Source organism: Sorex fumeus, unplaced genomic scaffold (assembly GCF_029834395.1).
Source record: "Sorex fumeus unplaced genomic scaffold, SorFum_2.1 ptg000072l, whole genome shotgun sequence".
In the NCBI taxonomy this organism is placed as follows: domain Eukaryota; kingdom Metazoa; phylum Chordata; class Mammalia; order Eulipotyphla; family Soricidae; genus Sorex; species Sorex fumeus.
The window spans coordinates 33,711,119-33,729,335 of record NW_026606129.1 but is presented as its reverse complement, the minus strand read 5'-3'; the positions used below and the strand labels follow the sequence as shown (position 1 = coordinate 33,729,335).

At 42.9% G+C, this 18,217-nt stretch overlaps 1 protein-coding gene across 1 annotated transcript in view; it reads right to left on the bottom strand.

Moving 5' to 3' along the window:
* The window catches only part of TGFBR2 (transforming growth factor beta receptor 2), a 104,602-nt gene extending 93,140 nt beyond the window's left edge, over window positions 1-11,462 (bottom strand). The window contains exon 1 of the mRNA XM_056129537.1: window positions 10,911-11,462. Within this exon, the coding sequence (XP_055985512.1) occupies window positions 10,911-11,004 (94 nt within the window). The 5' untranslated portion in view covers window positions 11,005-11,462. The remainder of the gene's footprint in view (window positions 1-10,910) is intronic.
* Window positions 11,463-18,217: the final 6,755 nt, after the last annotated feature.

Genomic DNA, 18,217 nt, shown 5'->3' with positions numbered 1-18,217 from the left:
CCAGACTCTGTGCTCTGGGATCACTCCTGGCAGGGGCTTACTAATACTATATGTGATTCAGGGGATGGAACTTGGGTCAGCCATGTGCCAGGCAACTCTCTGTACTCTCTTCATCCCATATAGCCCAATTTATGTCATACATCATAGAAGAAAAATGAAACCCAGAAGAAATAAGGGGCTTAAGCACGGCACCCAGAAACCCTGGCTCTGACACACATTACAGTTTTCACCAGCTGTCTCCAGTGCATCTCAGTCCCAAACGAAGGGTCTGGCCTGGGTTGTTTCATTCAAGATCATGGATTTTTAAAAGTTGTTTATTTGCATCGTCTTTTTTACTTGGCCTGAGGCCTCTAAATTAGGAAACTGACAAAAGGTTTAAGTAAGCGAGAAATAAATTTGATTTGGTGTCATAACAATTCAGACTTCTGTCTGTAATTTGGGCAGGAGGGGAGTGGGGAGGCATTTAAACTTTACTAAGCTCACATGCAAGTCCTACCATTAGCCATAGAGTTGCGTCTTACGGAAGCTCAAGTTAATAATTTTTCAGTACTCTTCAAGAAATGCAAAGATTGAAAAAAGAAATTTAGATATGTAAGTGAACAGATGGATAGATGAATTCAAAATAGCATCATAAAAACTATAAATTTTAAAATGTATAAATACCACAAATATAACATTTGGAGGAAAAGATGCATCTTTACTAGCTACCAAATATATGTCTGAAATAGTTGTGTTCCATTTTAATTACATGATCTTTGATAAGCTTCCCAATAATGTATTCTCTATGGAGAAATAAAAAGTAATTCAGTCTTACCTCTATAATTACTGATCATAATTTGTAATTGATTCTTGAATAACTTGGAATAGTTTCATAATTCATTATCAGTTATAAATATTTGAACTGCCTCTAAATTGACAAAACCTTTATTAAGTTTATTCATATGTGAGCTCTAAGATTCTGAACTTCACAAGATTTCAGAAATATTGTTTAATTTTATAACACTCCATTACTACTTTGCCACAGTCCCTTCCATAGCCAGGACAGGGGCTAATACTGGGGAGCAGGCTTGAAGACTATCTATCATCACTTCATAGCAAACTCACTCTGGCATTCTATATATACATATGTATATAAAAGAAAGAAAGAAAGAAAGAAAGAAAGAAAGAAAGAAAGAAAGAAAGAAAGGCCCTCCCATTGATCATCGATTTGCTCGAGCGGGCCCAGTAACGTCTCCATTGGAGACTTTGTTGTTACTGTGTTTGGCATATCGAATAAGTCACAGGGAGCTTGCCAGGCTCTGCCATGCGGGCGAGATACTCTCGGTAGCTTGCCAGGCTCTCCGAGAGGGGCGGAGGAATCGAACTCGGGTCAGCCATGTTGGCTGCGTGCAAGGCAAACGCCCTACCGCTGTGCTATCGCTCCAGCATATGTATATATATACATACATATATATGATATGTGTAAGAGGATAAACATACCCCCATACAAATCTTTCAATTTCCTTAACCCATCCAAATAAAATTCCTGCTTTACTCAGAATACCTAAAGTCTGGATGCCATAACTGTTCCATGAGTCAACAATAAAGATTCATCCCTCACCCGGTGTATATTTCATTTTTCCACTGAGGTCAATAAGGCAAGCGTGATGTCTGATCACCTGGTACATGAACCATTTTATTCTATTACACTGACAAGATAGAGTATTATAAAACAAAGACAAATTATTTGGATAATCACTTGTTCTTTAGAGTTTCCCATTACCCATGCTATGGGGAAATGATCAAGGTCAACTGAGATAATGTCATCTCCTAAGAACAATTAGGACAAAATTGTTTCTGAAGAAAAATAAGAGGCATATTTCCAAGCCAGACTGTCTTGGTTCCAAAACCAGCATCATCATTTGCTAACTGGGTGTCTTTAATCAGGTATCCTAATACCTACATGACTTATAATGAGCATTATAAAATCTACCACAAATAATGATTAGTGCTCAGTCTCCTCCAGACAGTAGCAGGGTCTGAATGTGATGGCTAAAATCATTATGAGGAAACCCATTTAGTACATGAAGTGTTTTCAGAAGTTTCCTCTCAAAAGCAGAACAACACGCTCAGAAAACATAAGCCCAGCTCTACTTCCCTAGAAATGCTTTGCAGAGCTGGAAAATGACCAGTAGTCATCCACCAGCAGCAAGTGAGTTGTTTTCCACAGTCAGTGAATTCTGTGTAAGGATTTGCAGCTTTAATAAATGGGGAAAAGGTGCTGTGACATGGACTGGAAATATGCCTCTTATTTTTCTTCAGAAACAATTATGTGAGTTCTGTCTAAATTCTTGTTCTTCAGCATACATAGTTTTGACAACTCTTTACCTTTCGTAGCTTCAGAAGAGCTTTTAGGTTTTTTGTGTGTATGTGTTTGTTTGGTGGTCACACGTTACTCCTGGCTCTACACTCAGGGATCACTCCTGATAGGGCTTGGAGGACCTATGGGGTATCAGGAATCACACTTGGGCCTGGTGCATGCAAGGCAAATGCTCTACCAGTTGTACTATCTCTCTGGCCCATTTTTCATTTTTTATACAGCTCTGATATTCTCATTTCCCTCAAATAGAAATGAGGAAGCCAGGGATCCTCATATTGAGTACTGACAACTCTAGAAGAGGACACCCCTACTATTTATTTTATTGTTCCTAACCTAAGAAATACAAAAAAAAAGCAAGTGGAATTTTTTTAAAGTGCATAAATGAAGAGGGCAGAGCATGACCAATAACTGAAATTAAAGTTTCCTTCAGGAATGCAAACTATGGAAAACTGATTTTTCCCCCCAAAGGGAATATAAAACTAGGATTACAAACCATTCTTAACGTTTTCATAGTGAGCAATCTCTTCGCTCCAGGGAAAACAAGATACAATTAACAAAACAAATGTTGTACCCAACACCTCTGCCAAGGAATGTGGTGATGTCAGACTGAGTCCTCACACTGAAAGACTCAGGACTCAGGAGGGCCAGCTACCACACGCCAAAATACTGAAAGTTACAAAACAAGCGAAGAAACTATCCAATAAAATTGCTTTTACTAGATAAGGAGATAGTTTAAAGGACCACATTACGTGCCCAAAATGTAGAAGCCCCAAGTTCAATCCCTGGCACCACATATTCCCAGCCTTTCAGGACCACTGGGTAGAGCCTGGTGTCCCACAAGCACCTGTGCACTGCATGCAGAAGTGGTCCCTGTGGCCCCAGGACACCCAGCCCCAAGCAGCAGCACATCATAGGCCTGAGCACTAAGGCATTCCTGAGAATACTTAGGAGGTTCCCCCAAAGAGGCTTCATTCTTCTACTTTGGTGGGCAAGTAGATTTTTCACAAAGTCTTGCAAAATCAACACTCTTGAACTACTTCAAGTCCCTCCATACAACTAGGAGGTAGGAAGAAACACATTCCAAAAACAGGCCAGGAACCAGTTTCCATGGCCTGCCTGTTCCACCAACTTACACCAAAAAGGAGCTTGTGAGATGAATAAGCACATCTGAGTTTAAATACTCACACCTCCACACACACACACACACACACACACACACACACACACACACACACACACAGAGTTACACAGCAGTCCTTTGGAGACCCTCAGAAACACAGACCCAAGGATCCACAGAGTGTTCAGAAGCCAATCTGGATCATCTGGTTTTCAAATAAAGTCAATGCAATCTCAAAAACGAAATGAATGTGGACTTGGAGGCCAGGAGTCTCTTCAATCCAGGGACAAAGTTCTAATCAGAGAGAAATAATAGTACCATCTTCTAAATTGCCCAGTGCCAAAGCCCCTTTACCCATATACTGTGATTATATATTCACTCAGATAGAAACAATTGGAAGGAAATATCTCATCATGGGGGTGGAGAAGGGGGAAAAGAGCCACATGTCTTAACAGCAAAGAGCCGTTCTCAGGCAGAATCTCTCCAGTCACAGGTACTTGCCCTGCAGCTAAATCCATTCTCATGATCTGGAGCTTTGGCACTGGAAATAAAACACAGGCTAAGGATCCCTAAACTGACTACACACAAACTGCCCTAAATCAATCACCAAGATCCAAAGAGTTGATCCACGTCAAAGCAGATTCCATCCTGATGTGCAAACAATCTTAATCACCAACAGCTTTTCAAATTAGTTGAACCTCAAAAGGCAAATAGACCCCCTTGGTTATGCTGAATAAATTCTCTCTTCTATATTCATCAATAGATATTCTGAGGCTACTATACAGATGCTGGCCAGACACTCACAGAATGTGGGGTATAAAAACTACCTTTTTTGAAAATAGTGCACATCCAACTGCTGTAAATGGTTAAACTCTGGGTTATCTGCAGCGGACCCCACCAATAGGTGCTACAACTAGAGTAGAAACTACAGAATTTCCTTATGCAAACAGATTCTGCCCTATCTTGATTTCCGGTGATAGAATGACAATCAGGAAGAAGACAGAGCATACTAAGAAAGCAAATCATAAAACCAGCGGAACTGAATTCATGATTGACATGAGGTGGCAAGTTTTCCCTTTCTTAAATATGATGGCCCATTTACTCAGTCCTCACCCTGGAACACAGGCATGGGTGTATGCATACACTATGCGCATGTGCACACACAGAGACACACAGACACAGACACACACACGCACGCGCGCATAGACACATACAAACACACACATGCATGCAAAAAGAGCCTGTTGAATACAAACAGGGCAAGCTTAGAATTCACACATACATGGAATGGCAAATCTCAAAGAACCCTGCATAGATTCTATCTTCTGCATTTACAAAATAAAGCTAGGGAAACTTATCTTGAAAACTCCTTCTGAAGATTAAATGAGATAATCCAGGTCAAGCTGCTGACTCAGACCAGATTCTCAAATATCTTATCTCCCCTTTTATCCCTGGGATAAGTCATTTTACCTGTTCCATATTTCAAACCTTCTGAATTCCAGGCAAAGAAGTATCCTGTTTCAGTCAGAAGCAACAAGTGCCCAATGAGTAAAGTATTACAAGGCAAAGAGGGTGTGCAAAATAAGTGGGAGTTTTCCTGCTTCCACTGTCAATCTGCTAAATCATTTCTACTGATGACAAACAGTTAAATCTGTAAAAGCTGTGCAGGAAGACTTAACTGGCAGAAGACAGCACGGTGACACTGTTATGTTTTAATACAGAAACTGGCGAAATAATGTCACACCACAGCCAGAAGTGTGGTTCTTCTGTACCTTATTTAAAACTGTTTGGGGGGTTACATATCTAAATAATACCCACACTGCTCTCCAGTCAGTGCCTGTTATAGGATCACACTTCCCCTAGAGCTACTGCTTTGCTTATAAACCAAAACATAGAACCATGACGGGAAAAAGAGAACATTAAAACAAAATTCAGAATTCTGTGATTCATTTTTAATGAAACTCTCCTTTTGACAATCTTCTAGAAAAAAAAAAGGAATATGGTGTTTACTGGAAAATGTCTTGAGTGAAACTTTTAAAATATTTCATGAGCTGAGGAGATAGTTCAAAGGACTGTAGCACCAACATGCTCAGGGATTCCTCTGGTTCTACACTCAGGGGTCACTCCTGGCACTGCTAGCATTGGGAGAAGATAGAACAGGAGACCAAACCTAGAGGAGCAGCATGCAAGGTAAGAACCTTACCCCTGAACCATCTCTCCAGTCCTAAATAATTTAAAACAGCCTTACCATAATGGCTTTGAATGCCTTACACCAAATTTCAAAATGTACAAATAAAGAGGTTGGGTGATGGAGACAGAGCAACAGTACTGCAGTATGGTGCTTGCCTTGACTAGATCCCTAGCATCCCAAATGGTTTCCTGAGTTCTACCAGAAATAATTCCTGTGTGCAGTCAGGAGTTACCCTGAGTGAGCATTGCCAGGTGAGACCTGGACTTGCTCCCCCACCCCCACTCCACCCCCGCACTTAAAAAATAAAATAAAATAGATAGGGGCCAGGAAAAGGTTCAAGTGATAGAGAGTATGGTTTAATTTCTGGCACCAAATAGACCTTCCTGAATCTTAACACTGTAGCACTGTAGCACTGTCCTTCCATTATTCATCTAATAATGGGCATCAGTAACATCTCCATTGTGAGACTTGTTACTGTGTGTGGCATATCGAATATGCCACAGGGAGCTGCCAGGCTCTCTCATGGGGGCAGGATACTTTCGGTAGCTTGCCAGGCTCTTCAAGAGGGGTGGAAGAATCAAACTGGGGTTGGCCGCGTGCAAGGCAAATATCCTAAATGCTGTGCTATCACTCCAGCTCACCTTAACAATAGGAAAAAAATAAACACTAAAAGACCTTCACATTCAGACCACAGTCCCCATAAACACTGCCTACCACTTTGCTCAAATATTCAACTTGTTCATAGTAACTAGTGAGCAGAACTGGAGGCTCAGCTCAGAATTTCCTCGGGGCTAATTGGTATGCTGGGAACCATGGGAGTACCTGAAGATAAAGAAATGATGACACACTCCTGGTTTTGGAGAGTGAAAGGTCTAATGGAACAGGAGGATGTGCATAATGCTCGAACTCAGGCTTACTGTTTTGATCAGCTAAGAAAATAGCCTGTACCAAAACGGGACAATTGGTTCAAGTGGTAGCATTCAAACATGTTTCCTTATGGTGCCACTTGAGTTAAGTCATAAAAAGGAGCAAAATTTAGCCAGGTAGCAGGAGTCAGAACAGGGAACCGATAGAGTATGAATGAGGCACAGCTGCCTACACCGTGTGCAGGGCGTGTCTGCCGGATGATAGCTGTGGAGTGAACTTGCAGGGCAGGAGGCTGCAGAATCAGACCTATCACTGGCCTCTGGAGCAGTGATTAAAGACTTAACCATAATAACAGAAGCTGATATTTACTGAGGAGTTGTTATGCAGCAACACTGTTAAAACATGCTGAAGCATTATTTGATTTAACCCTCACCAGGACTCCCTAAGACTCATTTTTCAGGTGAGGGAAGGTACTGAGGACGAGAGTAAGGCAGTAACCGACAGAACCTTCAAATGGGCAGCTTGGATCCCACTGCTTGTACTTTGCGTATCAGTGCATTCACCATGCAGCCTGCAGAATTGAGAATTAAGGTGTTTGACAAGGGATATGATACAAAGCAAGTAGAAAGACGAGATTCATGGAAAACAATCTGTTCAGAGGGAGAATAGGGGGATTGAGAAGGAAAACTTTCAACATGCACCCCCTTCTAGTATATTTGGCACAAAATGAATTTTTGAAAGGGGGCGAGGGTTCTAGAATATAAGTCACCAGTATTCAATTATTCTTTAAGCGCTGTTAAAATATGTATTCTTTTTTTCCCTCTTATACCATGCACATGTTACATTCAGTGTGGGCAAAAGGCTTGTCTGACTCATCAGAACATGAGGCCAGGACTGTGCATCCTGTTGGTGGTAGAAGAAAAACCCAAAAAACACCATTGCTAATGAGCAATGACCACTTTTTAAAATGGCATCTATGAACTTTTATTCTTTATTGGAAAAACAGGATTAAAATATCAAGACTTTTGCTGGAAATTGGCAAAGTTAAGTACAAAATATGTAGCAGGGGGAGGGGGTGAGAAAGATAGGATAGCAGGTAAGGCACTTTCCTGGCATACAGTCAATGCAAGTTCATTTCCTGGCACCCTATATGGCCCCCCAAAGCCCACCAGAAGTGATCCCAGCGAAAGAGACAGGAGTAATTCATGAGTTGCGGTAGATTTACCACCACCACCACTCCCCCCACACACACACATACACCGAGGAAGAAGAAAGAAAGAAGAAAGGGAAGGAGGAAGGGTATGTGAGAAGAAGAGACAGGAGGGCAGGAGGAAGGAAGAAAGAAGGAAAGAAGGGAGGGAGGGAGAGAGGAAGGGAGGGAGAGAGGGAAGGAAGGAAGGAAGGAAGGAAGGAAGGAAGGAAGGAAGGAAGGAAGGAAGGAAGGAAGGAAGGAGTAGCAGCTAGTTTACTACATAGACAATGAGGGCTCATCAAACCAGGGTCTTAAATGAAGGCAATAAATACATTCCAAAGCTGATGAGTATTTTGTATGAACCATAATTGGTCAAAACTATGATATTATTAAATGAAGTGACCTAGAGGTGAGAATGTGCTTTCTGGGAACAAAAGCAAATGGAACAAAGATCAAAAGATGGGTCTAGAGATTTCTAATCCCTAGACAAAATAAGTAGATCATTAACATGATGAGGAAAGAAATTTATCCTTACTGACTTTTAACAGTACGTAGTCCTCAACAATAATCTCTTTTTAAGTATTTGAAAAATAAAAGACAAATACTTTATTTTCAAGTCTGAAAATAAAGTGTTTTTTTCCCCACATTTAACATTTTCCCCACAAGAGTAGCTTTTGAGCATTAAAAATGTGAATCTATTACATCAAACCCAATATTTAAAAATTATTTCTTAGTGAAGTTTATTCATATGCTGATACCTTTTGTCCAATTTTCTATATACTAAACAGAAAACAGTATTTTTAGGTAACCTAACAGGATGTTATAAACATTCTCATTTCCTCATATCTTATGAAAATGTCTTGTAAAATGTTTTGACAGTTTACCAATTATGTCAGAAAGACCCTGAAACCATGGAAAATCAAAATGCAAATGGATGGATCAGGTTTCCTGTCTTCATTATAGCTACCTTTTACTTCCAACCAGCTTCAAAAACTTAAAATGAATGCAAACTCAAAATGATTTCTAAATTCAACCATTTGGAATCTTTCATTCCATAAAGACAAGGATTTTGTGCATTTTGTAAACCTGCTTAAAAGCCCAAATAAAAAGTCACTAGGCTTTTAAGCTAATTGTTTAAAAGTGTGTATACAGATGAAATGAAACTGACTCATGAACTATTGAGTCTGGAATTGCAAATCATAAATCTTACCCCTGTAAACAAACCCTAGGAAAATCAGGCTCCCTAATTTCCTTTCATAATGTGATGCAAAAGTTCTCATAAATTTTAATATGCATAGAAAATTATGGACGCCATTAAAAAATATTTGTTAGTAAAATGTAACTTCACTCCTAGGAGTCTGGAGTCCTATCAGAGACAGGTAAAACACTTGCTGATATTACCAGGGAAAGAAAACATCCCAGAAGAGGGGTCAGAGCGACAGGAGCAGCTCTTAAAGAGTTTTCCATGAACGAAGCTGACCCAGGTTCAATCCTCAACAACCCATATGGTTCTCTGAGCCTGCCAGGAGTGATTCCTGTGCACAGAGTCAAGATTAAGCCTGAGCACTGCCGGGTGTTGCCCAAAAACAAAGAGAAAAAAAGGAAAGAAAGAAAATATTCCAGGAAGAAACAGATTTTACTCAACTGTGGAACTTGAAATTTTGTATTAGGATTTTTTGTTTTCAGTAGTCCTTCCTCATTCCATTTTAATACCTCCTGTCTCCATGATCTTTCAATAGAAAAGAGTTTTTAAAAAGTCTTCAATGGTACTGAGAAGTACCATTTAGAACCAAAGGTGGAGACAGTCTGCAGCCCTGGCAAAAGTGGGCTATCAATCCTTCACATTTCATCCCAAACTTAAACATGAGTAACTTCACGTCACCAAAGAGGGAGAAGGAGGACCAGGATGCTTAAAGATTGTAAAGGAACTGTCAAATGATCCTGTTCTAGAGGCCAGAAAGGTGGCAAAATGCTTGCCTTGCACGCGGCCGACAAGGCTGGATCCCTGGAACATTTGGTACTCCAATCCTCTGAGCACAGAGTCAGGAGTAAGCCCTGAACACCAGCCGGGTGTGACCCATCCCTCCTCCGTTACCCAATTTTACAGATAAGGAAACTGATGGCTTCACAGTGGGACAAACACTCAGGTACACAGAACTGCAGACAGTGAATAATCAGGATCACAGGCACAAACCATTCTAACTTCAACGCAGGCACTCGTGGGCTGGATGGGGTGTCTGTTCTTTGCATCATTAACCCTGAAAAACTCACTTCCTGCACCCCTCCCCCTCGCTTCCTCTCAGGAGCCTCTGAAGATAGAAATCAGGTGGGCACAGGGTTTAGGAGTTTTATCCTTGGGTTTCTATCAAAGGACCTTCGCAGAGCCCCCGGTGTCCCGGCTGACAGGGTGTGCAGACGCTCAGCACCGAGTGGGCGTTGGGCCCCTAAGTCCCCCCTGCCACCTGACCATCTCCACTCTTGGCTCGGCCGTGCCAAGTGGGCCGTGGGGCCAGATAACATTCCTTGGGAAATTGTTTCCTTTTTGGAGACTCGGATCCCCGGATTCCGGGCCAAGAAGCCGGCCTGGGGGAAAAACGTGCAGCCCTTCCCCGGCGCGCGGCGCCCTGCCCTTTGGCGTATGGAGCGGGGCCGGCTGGGCCGCACCCGGGCTGGACTTGCAGCATCGCGGCGGGCCGGGGTGGCTCCAGGTGCGCCCGGGGCTTTCGGGGGGAGGGGGCCTGGCGGGTGCAAACCGCTGCTCCGCCGCCGCGTTCGCATACACCAACTTCTCAAACTTCCCTTTCCGGGGGTAGGGGTGCGCCCGAAGGCGGCCGGCACGACGCCTTTTCCTGCCCGCTGCTCGGAGGGGCCGAGCGCGCCCCGCGCCCCGATCGCCTCTAACTTTGCCTCCTCTGTCCTCCCGGAGGAGCCTCGCAGCCCGGGGCGGCTCGCGGGGTCCACGGGTGGAGGGGTGCGCGGTGCCCACTGTCCCGGGGGGCAACTTTTCGGGGTCTTCTCGGGCGCTGATCGCTCTCCCCCGTCTCCTGTCAAGCGTGACTTAGGGGCGGGGAGCCCCGGTGTCGTCGTCCCCCCACCCACCCACACACTCACCGCCGCACACCCTCCCCTCCTCCAAGCCTGGGTTGGTGGGTCTGGGGGATTAGAGGGGGGAAGCAGCACTCACCCGACTTCTGAACGTGCGGGGAGATCGTACTGGCGATGCGCATCCACAGGACGAGGTGCAGCGGCCACAGGCCCCGGAGCAGCCCCCGACCCATGGCAGCCCCCGCTGCTCCGCATAGACCGAGTCCCGAGCCCCGGCAGCGCTCCTCGCTCGGGACCCCGCGCCGGGCCGGCCGGGCAGAGGTGCGGCCAGATGTGGCGGCGGGCGGGCGGGCGCCGAGGGGGCCTGGAGGCCGGCGGAGGCTGGGCAGGGCCCCGGCGGCCGAGGGGAGCTGCGCGGGACGGCCGGCTCCGTCCCCGGGCGGGTGCGCGCACGGGGGTGTCGTCGGTCGGGGCGCGCGAGTGACTCACTCCGCTGCACCCGGGCGCCGCGGGGGGAACAGGAAACTTCTCGCCAACAGCTGGGCAGGACCTCGCGCGGCCCGGAGCCTTCTCCCTCTCGGCCGCTTCCAGCCCCGACTCCCTGCGAACTGCCAATCACGTCCCCGAGACTGGCCCCTCCCGTGCTTTGGGCAAACTTTCCTCTGCCCCTCGTCGCCGCCTTCCAGCTCCGCGTGCTTCCTCCGAAGTGACTCCTCCGTGCACACGTTTCAGAAAGTGGCCGAGCCCAGAAAGGGGACGTGCTTTCCCCCACTGCAGCCCCCCTCTGCACTGGCGTCGAACCCCCTCGCCCGCACCTCTCTTAGACTCCTCCTAAGGGCTTTGGAGTTTGTTTTTTTCCGGCTGCCTAAAGCCACTCATGAGTGGAAGGCAGAAATCGAATGAGTTTTGAGCATATGTTCCCCCAGCATACCCCCAAGGAAATATTTAAGTATTGCTTCATTAAACTCTTGCTTCAGTTATACATAACTTCAGTTATACAGGCGTGGTTACGTGCCAAATGTTTTTTCTTACACTAGGTCGGAGTGCAGAAGTTTCCCCCATTGAACACTCATGTGCATCAGTTTCCCCTGACAGTGTCTTATTAAAATGCAGATTCGGATTCCTTATATCTAAGATCCCTTTCAGAAGAGCTGGGAGAAGGGTGGAGGGTTCCTATTTGGAGAAGGGTGGGGGTCTCCTATTTTTAAAGGGTCTCTTTCAAAGTGATTCCGTGACTCCCTGGAAATGATCAGCCTTTCCCCAGAGGGAATATGTCATCTTCACAATGTATTGAATAGGCAGAAAAGATGAAAATACCACCGGCCTGAAGTCAGCGTGCTGCCAGTGCTGCCGGTGTAGAGAGAAAACAGTCTCTTCCCTGCAGGAGGAGGAACAGTGGGGCAGGATTAAGTTCCAGCTCTTTGCTAGAGTGAGCAGGTTTGCCCCCAAATAAGCCTGACTTCTTCCTAACCTCCACATTAGTTATTAACCGAAACCCCTTTCTCTTTCCTACCTGCTTTTGGGAATTATAAGCTCATCCTAATTGATGGTTCTCAAAAACATAGATGCTGGTCCTTTACAACCTTTGGTTGGGAGTTCTTCCTGACATTGCGCAATGATTGTTTGCTTATAGAGGCCAGAGGCCAGGAGACAGACTTACTGGGAATACAGGCAAAGAGCCCTTCCAATAATCTCCAGTTAAAGTCTTGCTATGGATCAAAGAGTTGCCTTGTTTGATCCTGAAACTTTATGTCTTGTCAATAATGTCCCATTCAGCACAGAGCTGCTTTTGATTGATTTTTTTTATGGGGAGGGCACCGTCATTTTCCAGTTCTAGAAACAAGCAGTGTAATCAAAAAGACTGGCTCCCGGTTTTTGTGCCCCAACAGCCTAGTTGGAGCCGCTTTAGTGATGCAAGCAGATTGAGTTAAAACTCTGCTTCTCATCCTTTCCTCAGCATCTTCCTTGACCTTGGCGCTGCCATCCCCTGAGTGAGAATCTACCAATACCTCATCTGAGGTTAGGTCATTTGGGGCCCTGTCTCTTGGTTTCTAAAATCAGAACAAAGGGTAGTTTCACAATGCAAACTTGATTATAGCAACCCAACCGTCTGAGTAAAATCATTTAATGGCTTTCCACTGCACTGGAGATAGAGAATAAAATATACTTTCTTTAAGATATATGTAACTCCTCCCCCCACTCACCATATTCTGTTTTCCTTCTAGCCTCTTCTACTCTCCTACTGAGTGCCTTCTTTGGATTCCTTATACATACAATATTTTCTTCCTGCACAGAATCTTCTGAGTGTCAACATCTTTTCCTTCTCCCTTTATCCAGCCTACTCCTGGTTCTATGTAGGAGTACCATTTCCTTTCATCTCTCTGAGTAGACATTTTATTATAAGTTTCCTTGCACCATTTGCAATTCTATTTTATTTATTTATTTATTTTGCAGCACACCCGGCAATGCTCAGGGGTTACTTCTGGCTCTGCACTCGGGAATTACTCCTGGCCATGTTCAGGGGACCATATGGGATGCTAGGAATCGAACCTGGGTTGGCCGTGTGCAAGGCAAACGCCCTACCCACTGTGTTATCACTACAGCCCCCTGCAATTCTATTTTTAGCAGTTGCTACTATTGTAATTTTGGAATGGTTTGTATCATACCTTATCACCATTCCTCTCTCCTAGTCAAGCTCAGAATTCTCAAGGACGGAATTATGTATTTCTTCATTCAGTGATTTATCCCCTAGCCATTAGCATAAGATAGATGTCTAATACACGTTTGTTAGTTGACTGCATGAGTGAAATAGTAAAGACTCAGAGAAAATGCTACTTCCTCACCCATTGTTTTGTGACTCTGGAAAAGTCCATCTATTATCTAATACCATAAGATAGGAACAGGATGAGTTTCAATAAGGATGATGTCATTGTTCCTTCCTTTTCTTAAAAATGAAGGTTTCTTTTCTGTTTTCCCCTCCATTTGCCCAGTACCCCCCATGTAGCATAAATATGCTTCCTTTCTCCAAATACATTGAAGTGAAAAATTTCCACTTGACTCTAAAGACTCTTTTCTATGTTTATTCTGAAGGTAGATATTTTATATTTTTTGAGATCAGCTTTAAGATATTTATATTCCATGGTACAATTTTATTCCACGGTACAATTTGTAATACTTAACTTGAGGTCTTGTCATCACATATTACCATTGCTGTTTGTGTGTGTGTGTGTGTGTGTGTGTGTGTACATGTGTGTGTGTGCTTGTTATTTTAGGTTTTTGTTTGATTGGTTGGTGTTTGGATTGGGGGCCATAACTGGCATTGCTCAGGACTTACTCCTGGCTCTCAGGTTCACTCCTGGAAGGACTAGAACATCATATGAGATACCAGGGTCTGAATCTGGGCTGGGAATTCAGAAAGCAAGTCCTCTGCTAGCTGTACTATATCTCTTCAGCACACAACTTCTGCCTTTGACTTTGTTTGCCTTTAATATTTCTGGTTTGTTTATCAATCTCATAAAAATGAGAGCTTAAATTCAGCAATATTAAGTGCTAAATCACTTTTTAGGAATGATCGCAATGAAATTAGAGACATGTAAATTCACATGTAATTTTAATAGGATGAGATTAAAACTTTGGTACTGATTTTGGGAGGGGGATTCTCATTAAAAATATAACTGATCAAGACTTTGCTTTCACACATAATTGTTTATTTGACTTTGTGGAGTCTTCTGTTTAGCCACATAAGAATTACTGTGGATATTTACAAAAAGAAACAAAACAACACAAAACATAAAAGCTCCACTCAGGGAGCCAGCAAAATAATATAAGGGTAAATGCTTGCCTTGCTCATATCAGACCCCTGTTTACTCCCCTGAGCACCAATAAGAGTAAGCCCTGAGCACAGAGTCAGAAGTAAACTCTGAGCATCAGTTTATATGACCCCACCCCCTAATTAAAAAAACACTTGACTTAAGACTTAACCAGTGAAAAGGCATTATTTAAGCCCTTGCCAAATTGAAAAACATTCAAACCGAAAATGGACCTAAAGTTAAACAGTTTATATATTCTCATTTTTCAGTTTTATAAGCTCTAAATTGATACACAAAAAACAATTGAACAGAACCAAAATGGAGTTCATTTGAGAGCTGCATTTTCCAGTTGTAAAGAGACAAGAACTTTCTATCACCTGAACTTTTTGACGCACAGCTGTTGAGTTTACTGGAAGCTAGAGCCATTAAGGAGATTCTTTTCCTAGTAAATCAACCATTCCGTATTCTCAGCTCCTATCTCCTGATCATTTTCTTAGGCCAATAAGCGCTGAGACAATAGTAAGTATTAGGAGGCTGTCATCTTCCAGGGTCATTCATGATCCCAGCCCTCCTGCCCAAGGATCACTTAGTCTATTTAACCTATAATGTAAATATGACCCTTTCTAACATGGTGTGTCTTGTTCATTGTTTAGAATTCCTTCTCAATAATTATGAAGTCTTTGTAGCAGAGATTATTAACTTTCCAGCTTGGAGCCACACAGTCCACACAGCCCAAGCCTTTAGTGCCCTTCAGTGCTCAGTGTGTTTTGTGACTTCCAACAAAGGAAAAATAAGAATATCTATTTCCTGAACCAATTCCTCTCATTAAAATTCTTTATAGACATGGCCCTCCCATTGATCATCGATTTGCTCGAGCGGGCCCAGTAATGTCTCCATTGGAGATTTTGTTGTTACTGTGTCTGGCATATCGAATACTCTCGGTAGCTTGCCGGGCTCTCCAAGAGGGGCGGAGGAATCGAACTCTGGTCGGCCATGTTGGCTGCGTGCAAGGCAAACGCCCTACTCGAGCAAATAGACATGGCAACTAATAATGCTGCATGTTTACAGAAAGCACAAATTGTTTCTTTTGGAGTTTTTAAATTATAAAATTAATACATATTATGTTGAAAAAGTCTTTTTTTTTTTTTTGCTTTTTCGGTCACACTCGGCGATGTACAGGGGTTACTCCTGGCTCTGCACTCACGAATTACTCCTCGTGGTGCTCAGGGGACCATATGGAATACTGAGAATTGAATCTGGGAAAGCCATGTGCAAGGCAAACACCCTTCCTGCTGTGCTATCACTCCAGCCCCCAAAGTGCAACTTTTTTAAGGCATAAAGGAAAAGTGATAACCATTTGTTATTTTGTAACATGCTCTAAACATTCATGTTACACATGAACACATGAAGAAACTGAAAAATTAGATTAAATATTTGGCAAAAGTCACGTAACAAGGAAAGGACAGAGCCCAAGTCAGCATTGAGGTCTAACTCTAGAATCTACCCTAAGAATAAATTGATTGGGTAATTGATTATAATCACCTGACTGATCACCATTGTATTTGGGGGTGTGTCCAGAGAGATCAGAGCCATCCTCTGATATTATTATCACTTCCTTATATCCTACTCTTAATCAAACCATTGCCATCACTTCTCCAATGGAAAGTTCCTTCGCTTAGCTTGCATCATGTCTTCATCTGGCATGAGTAGTGGGTGAATCACACATGGATAGTTACCTGAATTCTTCTCCTTCACCATGTATCCTAGCTCTCACCTCTCTCACTTAGCATTCTCTCTCATTTGACTTCCATGATACTATCACATCCTCCTGTTAGGACTGAATTGTACTTTTACCTACTTTCAGCATGCAGTTCTTACCCAGAGTGATCATTTCCAGCTATTATTGCCATAGTGGTTCCTTCGCTATTCCAACTGCCTTCACTCCCAGCTCCCGAGGCAGGCGCCCAACTGTCAACCAATCCTCCTGACTCTAGTTTCTACTCTCCCTGGGTATTAGTTTCATATTGTGTTTTCTTTTTTAATGTCTCACAAATGAGTGCAGTCATTCTCGCTGTCCCTTTCCTTCTGTCTTGTTTCATTCAGTATTATACTCGAAGTACATTCATTTATAAGTAAATTTCATGACTTGACTTCATGTTTCCTAACAGCTGTGTAGTATTCCATTGTGTTGATGTACTGTGGTTTCTTTATCCATTCATCTGTTCTCAGGCACTCAGGTTTTTTCCACATTCTGGCAATTGTGAATAATGCTGCAAAGAACATAGACATACACCTCTCAGTATCTATATTGTCAAATAGGAGAGAGAGAGAGAGAATAGATAAAGAGATAAAGAAGTGCCTCTTATGAGGCAGACTGGGGGTTTGGGTGGGAAGTGTACATTGATGGAGGGATGGGTATTAGAACATTTTATGTTAGAAACACAATCATGAACAGCTTTTGTGGTAATGATATATATGTATATATATATATCGTTTATATATATATCGTTTATATATATCGTTTAGTTTGGCAGTGGGAAAAATAAAATACTGAACTGTGTTCCTCCAAATGCATATGTTGAAGCTGTAATCCATACCCTAAAGTCTCTATTTAAAGATAGGATCTTTTAAAAGATAATTAGGTTAAATAAGGTTATAAAGACAGTGGCATGTCCCAGTGAGATAATTTAGTGCAAGCATACTCTGCACCTCATGATTCCCTGAGCACTCCAAATGTAGCACTAGAGCTCCCAAGTATCACAGAGGAGGCCCTGCTGGTCCCCAGCTCTGCAGGTCTGATCACAGCTCTGCTTTCTCAGGACCTACTAATGAACAATGAGTATCACTTGGAGGAGTCCCTAAACACCATACACATAGCTTGGGAGACACCCCCTCCCCATCAGTGAAAGAATGTCAAAGGCCATGTCAACCCACAATAAGAATGTAAGCTATCTGCAAATCGAGACAAGAGGCTTCATGAGAAAAAAAAGTACAATCTCTTTGATGTTGGACTTCTAGTCTCTGAAACAATAAGAAATAATTTTCTGTAGTTTTAACTATCCTGTTTATGGCATTTTCTTATAGAAACCCTCACAAAAAAAAGTGCTCTACATTTCTAATTGCTTATCCAGCTATTCTTTCTTCACATTTTTATAAATCTGTTTTTACTCCCAGTAATTGGTCAAATGGTATGCTTGCCTGTTATAGCCTCTGCCCCTTATTTTAGTTCTCCTGAGGGACCCGTGGATCTCTCTGGCTTCCCTGATGAATTGAGGGTCTAGAAAACTAATTATCAGGTTCTAATTTATCACTTGAGCAATAATTATTTCACTTGCCTACCGAACTGATTCCACAAATTTTACACTGCCATCACATACTCCTTAGCTATGTTTTCAAAATAGATGTCACCTTGGTACACACATGTCAAGAAGAAACTCTATCACTAATGAGCCACCCAAACCAGAAACAAAAACCAGCTAAGACTTTGTGTCTATTTTATCTTCCAGAACTAAATGCTGTAGAATCTATTTACTTTTTAAATATCTCTTGAGCCTGTTCTGCTCTCATTCCCACCTCTCATGGTTCTTATTTCTCCGAAATACTAGTAAACAGGCTTATGCCTGTTTCCTTATCTTTC